We start from the raw sequence: 6,826 nt of genomic DNA on the forward strand, positions 1-6,826 counted from the left end.
ACGCTGCAATATAACACACCATGGAAAAGACTGCTTCTTTTTCACACATGTATGGTCAGAAAGGTATACCGAGATCATACGAAGGTGAAGGGGTCTGTTGCTACCAGAGACATACATATATGTATGTAAACGTGTATATATGTATTACGGTAAAAAACAAGTAAAACCTAGGTTTTACCAAGGCGAATTGGTAAAAGTTCGAAATACGATTGTAAATGTTTTCATTTCTGACTTTTACCAAGTCAAAGCCTGTTTTTAATGAATAAATTAACCATCGTGAACTTATTGCCATTTATTATTTGATTAATAAGTATAATTATTTTAATGGTTATAAACAATAATTAACAAATATACTGATTGCCATGAATTAATAAGTTCCTGACACCAATTAATTAACTATTACAATTAATTAATTTACTCCTGACGCTGAAAGCAGTTATTAATTATTATCAAAAATGTAATAATTAATCTATACTCCGACTATCAATAAGCATCATGGCCATCAATCGATGGTCAATTGGTTCATTAAAAACGGGTTTTAACTAATCGGAGTAAAGTAGTTCGGTTATTCACGGCCACCCCCGGAACGTAACCCCCGCCAATACGGGTGGGGGGCGATTGTACTCCACATCAAATTTTCATTTATGTAAGTTGTAATGTTTGGCAGTTTATGCTAAAAAGATAAGTGACTGGGTTGGCGGCTCTTTTTGTGATCATCTTTTAATTCTTCTTGCAGGTAAATGGAGATCGTCATCAAATTCTGCAGAAGAAAATTAGCAATTCTGTGAAAGTGAATCGACTGCTAAAGCTTATAGGAACAATATCGAGTGAAAGAATAACACAATTGGGGGGAAATTTTCCGTTTTCACTTCCACTTGATCTTTCGATTTGTTTTAAGACATTGGTATGGATGAATTATCTTGCGTGACAACAACCGCAACAGACACTATAAGTGAAAATAATTCAAAGGACACTTTTCCAATTAAATCATCGAAGAAAGCCTCTTCCGCTGGTGAAGGTATTACAAAACAATCAAGCGCTTTCGCTATGAGTCGCATGATCGACGTTGATGAGAAGCTGTCACGAATGCCAAAATTAGAAAAATATGAGGGGATTGATATACTGGAAATGCCACCGGAATGTGATGTTTGCAACGAGTGCTTCCAGTTGAACTTTCCGACAAATGAACTCAAAAACGAACAAGAAGACGCTCAAGACAACACTAACATCAATAAAAAGTGTAGTTATTGTAGTAAGAAGATTCCGAGTAGGTCTAAGATAGTTAGCAAGAAAAAAGAACACGCTGGAGCAAAGCCACACGAGTGTGAATTTTGTGGTAGGAGGTTTATGCGCGCGTGCAGTTTGACCCTGCATAAAAAAATCCACTCCAAAGAAAAGTCACAAGATTGTGAACGTAGCAGTGAAAAATTTACGGGTTCGCGTAGCTTGACCCGTCATGAAAAAATCCACTCTGAAAAAAACCAAATGGAGTGCGTGTTTTGCAATAAGAAGTTTTATGAAAAGGCTAATTTGAATCGTCACATGAAGGTTCATGACGAAGAGAGGCCGTATGAGTGCGAGGTTTGCGGTAAACGCTTTAAGCATAAAGCGAGTTTTATTCCTCATAAAAGGCGCCATACTGGAGAGAAGCCATATGAGTGTGAATTTTGCGAAAAAAGGTTTCCGGATTTGTCCAATTTAATTCACCACAAAATTGTTCACACCAAAGAAAAGCCACATGCGTGCGACTTATGCGATAAGAAGTTCCGGACAAGCACTTTATTACGCTCGCACAGAAGAGTCCACACTGGAGAGAAACCGCATGAATGTGATTTATGTGGTAAACGATTTGGATCGTCGTGTGAATTGAAGATTCACAAAAGAAGGCACACGGGAGAGAAGCCGTATGAGTGCGAATTTTGTGGCAAGAGATTTTCGGACTTGTCCAATTTAATAAACCACAAAGTGGTCCACACCAAAGAAAAACCACATGAATGTGACTTATGCGATAAGAAGTTTTCGAGAAAGTTTGAATTGGGTATGCACAAAAGAGTTCACACTGGAGAAAAACCGTATGACTGTGATGTATGTGGTAAAAGATTTGGGTTTTTGAACAGTTTGACAAGTCACAAAAGGGTTCACACTGGAGAAAGGCCGTATGAGTGTGATGCTTGCGGTAAAAGATTTAGAGAAAAGATAGGTTTAGAAAATCACAAAGGAGTGCACACTGGAGAAAGACCATACGCGTGTGAGTTTTGTGGTAAAAAGTTCAGAGAACAGTCTAGTTTAAGGCGTCACAAAAAAGTGCACACTCGGGAAAAACCACATGAATGTGATTCTTGTGGTAAAACTTTCGCGGAAAAACAACATCTACTCAGACACAGATTGATCCACACTGGTGAAAAACCATATGAGTGTGAATCTTGCGGCAAAATGTTTCGCACAAAATCTACTTTGAACGGTCATAAAAAAGCCCATACAGGAGAAAAACCACATGAGTGCGTGATTTGCGCTAAGAAGTTTGGGCGTATGTCTAGTCTGAACAGTCACAAAAAAATTCATGCCGCAGAAAAGCCGTATGAGTGTGAGCTTTGTAGAAAGACATTCTCAGATAGTCGTGGATTAAGAATGCACAGTAGAGTCCACACCGGAGAAAAACCGTATGAGTGCGAGTTTTGTAGTAAAAAGTTTTCATTATGTTCCAGTTTGAAAGTACACAAAAGAATTCACACGGGAGAGCGGCCACATAAATGTGAGGTTTGCGATAAAACGTTTTACGATCTCTCTCATATAATTAAACATAGGAGACTCCACACTGGAGAAAAACCCTATGAGTGTGACGAATGCGGTAAGAAATTTACATGCAGTTCGAGCTTAACAAGTCACACGAAGCTTCACACTGGAGAAAAACCATATGAGTGCGAACTTTGTGGTAAAACATTTACGTCTAGTTCTAATTTAAATAGGCATACAAAGGTGCACACAGGAAAGAAACCATTTGAATGCGAGTTGTGCCACAAGAAGTTTCGTCATGGCTCCTCATTAAAATGCCACAAAAGGTCACACAGTGAGAAACTCTCATATGAATGAGATGTTTGCCACAAAAATTTTAAGAAATACTCTGATTTAAGCAGACCCAAAAAGGTTCACAATGGCGAAAATCCGCACGCTTGTGAAGTTTGCGGTGAAACATTTTCTCGCAAGTCTCGTTTAAACAACCATGCAAAGTCCCACAACGAAGAAAATCCATACGAGTGTGACATTTACAAAGAAAAGTTTATGGAAAGCTCCAGTGTCAAGGACCACCAAAAAATCCACTCCATAGAAATGCCATATGTGTGTGAAAATTGCGGCAAATCGTTTGCAGTTAGTTCCAGCTTGAAAACACACACGATGATACACTCGCTTGAGAATGTCCATGACTGAGTAGGTTAACTGTGAAAGATTTTTCAAAACATTGTAGTTTTGAAGGAACATTTGTAAATGGGTCTTTGAGAACATTTTCGGATGTAAGGACGGGATTACACTATAAAAGTTTGATAAAATCCCTTTTATAAAACTTAAAAAATCCAGCCAATAAAGCTCATAGGTTACATTCGAGCAAATGCACCCGGTAATCTTATTGGTTGAATTTTTCAAGTTTTATAAAAGGACTTTTAGAGAACTTTTATAGTGTAATACCGGCCTAAACCACATTTGTCTACGCCGAACGGGCTCCATTTTTTCCTTTGGAAAGTTCTAAAAATGCTCTTATCTAACATTATAGGTATTTTTCTAAGCTCTAACATGCTGCAGTAGAATTTCGATATTCCGAGGTTAACATGGCCGAGATAGCACTGCCTGAAGAAGAGCCCGTTTGTTTAGCTGGTGTTGACCGAGATACCAAAAAACTCGGATTGTCCGAAAAGTGTCATAAAACGACTAGAGTTTTATGTCACTTCTAGTTAGAGGGCGCAGGTTACCTACTCTTCCACTTTTTCTGTCCTTGATTCAACGGCTTAATTTTTTGCACTGCTGCCAAGATCCATCGACTCTCCATAAGAAAGGTTGGTTCAGTCCAGACACCTAATACGATTTTTTTCTCTTTTTACACTGAAAATTTTGTATCGAAGAGCCTGTGAAAAGTTCTCGCCTGGCGATCAAGACCGCTTAAAACTGAAGCAGCGGCTGTACTATCTGCTCATGCTTCTTCTCATCCCATCCGAAATATACACATAGGTTCATAAGCATGACTTTAAGAATAATCCGCAAAACGATACCAAGCAATTATTCTTAGGCTCACTCCTTAACGTCACGTGACGCGAAAGAGGGAAAATCAAAAGAAATCGATCATGGTTCGTACTCTTCCACAGAAAAAAAATTCAAGGACTATTCAAGCACTTTTCCAGGCAAAATTAAGAAATTCAAGGACTCTTTTTACAAACGCATATTTTTCATGTGAATAATATGCAAATATTTAATTTTGATTGAAACTTTGAGTGTTACATACACTCATTACAATTCTGCATATTTTATTTCACATTTATCTGTAATGTATATCTGTATACAGTGAATTCATTGAATGCTTATATATATTTTCGAATTTTCATGTTAATATTGAATTAAAAAATAATTTCAGACAATTACGGTACATGTTTTTGTCATAGTCACAGCTGGTATGTAGGTGCATATTAACTTTATAAGCTCAGTGTGATACCTTTTCAACGTTTTCCTAATGTCTTTGAGTGTCACAATATGCACACGTTAAGAACCTCTACATGAACCCCAAGATCAAATGAAGTTTTTATACATCGCAATTAAAGGTTGAGACTAATGGTGTTTTTAACTTTCAACATTGATAAGTTGATAAAATATAACTGGAACATTTTCACATTGTAATATTTCACTCACTGATTACAGAACTACCTTTTTTCTCTCCATGTGACATAATTTGCATGTGCATAAAATTTACAGATAATTGCGGTAAAAAAAAAAATCAGCATTCGTATTATTACATCACATTCATTCAAAATTAAATTTATCTATCTACAATTCAAAATAATATACATCTCAACATACAGGGTCTAATCATAAATAATCAATAATCTGAAGATGAAAAAATTAATTCAAAACATCAGATAGGAATAATGAATTTATGGACAGATGGTTATAACCGATTATAACTAGAGGAAAGATAGAATATTCATAATGAAATTATGGGAACAATATTTCTGTCAAAGTCATATGAGCATGGTCGAACCTGTTTTGTCTGGCCTAACTGGAGTAAGTGCAAGCCAGTTTAGACAAAAAATTCAGTTAAGGAAATATAGAAAAAAAATCAGTGTAAAAGTATTTACACAATCTTACATAACATGAACAGCATTTGAAAGTAAGACAAATAAATAAGTGATGTTTCATAGAAAAAATATAGAAACCTGCACACCCTGACCTACTGCTACCAAACTTATATCTCTCCCATACTTTCTTACGTTGCTTAAATCTGGAACCCCTTTACCTCCAGTAACATAGACAAACTCGAATCAATCCAAAATAAATCCACTAGTTTCATCCATGACTGCTGGTCACCTTTTGCTTCTGTGTCCCAAATATAAAAAAAACTTAACTCCCCCCCCAACTATTCATCTTATTTTTCGACTAACCCTGTTTTATAAGATTTTCCATAGTCATCTCAACTTTGATACTTTTGATATTCCGTTAAACTAACCTCCAGAAGAGACTGCCATTCCCTTAAAATAAAAAAAAAAATTTTGTTTCTACTGACCTTTCAACACAGCTTCTTTCCTCATACTATCATATCATTGGTGAATATAATAAACTTCCCAACTCTATTGTCAACTTCCCCTACTATCAATAGTTTTTTTTTACAACATCAAACGATATCTATGTCACATTTAACCACATTCTCTTGTATAGGCCTACAGGGCTAATAATATTGCATAAATAGAAGAATACTATACACACAAGCATCAGTATAATAACATATATAAAATTGATTTTGTTTCAATTTTGACATCTCGCTTCTGTAAAGTTTGCTTCTTCTACATACATTGCAGTGTGGGGAAGAAAAACAAACGCAGGTTAATAATGATTTTTATATTTGTACAATTACATTTTTTGGCCGATTAGAGCTTCTTCCTTTCACTTATTTTGTGTGAAAAATTCAATTTTCTCTCACTTTTTAACTACAGCACGGGTGGCCTTTATGGTCTGGAACTGGCCACGCTAGTGATCCGTAAATATTCCGCGAGTCCCTTGAGTGGAATTTTGGTTCTTGTAGCTCAAGTGTTCTGGAAGTGTGCCGCGGTGATCTGCAAATATGCCGCGGGTCGGTTGAGGACGGTGTTGGTTTAAATTTCAGTCACGACTTTTGGATAAGAGATTGGTTAGAAACCCGAATTGAACCAAGACGGATGATAATTTTGTTTCTAAGATACGTGAAATTAATAGATTTTCTGAACATTAAGCCGCGTTGAAAAGTTATTTTTGTACTTTTTGTCGTTGCAGCGTGACGTCGAAACCTGCATGCGCTTTTCACCCTCTCAACGTGTTTCGCGACACCACGTTCCTTAGCAATTTTTGTTGCCCTTGATGTCTACTAATAACCCTCTGCGTTTGTCGCTCCTTTAACAGAACACCCTGTACATATTAATTTTTTAATTTCATAATCCTGTCCCCCGTTGTTTTTGGTGCTTGCATTTGTAAAAGTAAAGCGAAACATAAAATATAATTTAAATTTTTTTTTAATTAATTGGAAAATTAAAATAAATTAATCGATTGAAAAGTAATTAATTCAATTAGAAAAATCAACTGTAAACAAAATAACTTT

The 6,826-nt window shown here is 36.2% G+C and overlaps 1 protein-coding gene across 1 annotated transcript; it reads left to right on the forward strand.

Moving 5' to 3' along the window:
* The first annotated feature begins 1,047 nt into the window (after positions 1-1,047).
* LOC149065130 (uncharacterized) lies at positions 1,048-4,218 on the forward strand. The gene is made up of 2 exons (XM_089254301.1): positions 1,048-2,660; positions 4,113-4,218. The coding sequence occupies exons 1-2, from the start codon at positions 1,048-1,050 to the stop codon at positions 4,216-4,218; spliced, it is 1,719 nt and encodes a 572-aa protein (XP_089110427.1).
* The last annotated feature ends 2,608 nt before the right edge of the window (positions 4,219-6,826 follow it).

Source organism: Pholcus phalangioides, unplaced genomic scaffold, assembly GCF_987345545.1.
Source record: "Pholcus phalangioides strain wild (caught in Gottingen) unplaced genomic scaffold, Ppha-v1.0 ptg000041l_1, whole genome shotgun sequence".
Taxonomy (NCBI): domain Eukaryota; kingdom Metazoa; phylum Arthropoda; class Arachnida; order Araneae; family Pholcidae; genus Pholcus; species Pholcus phalangioides.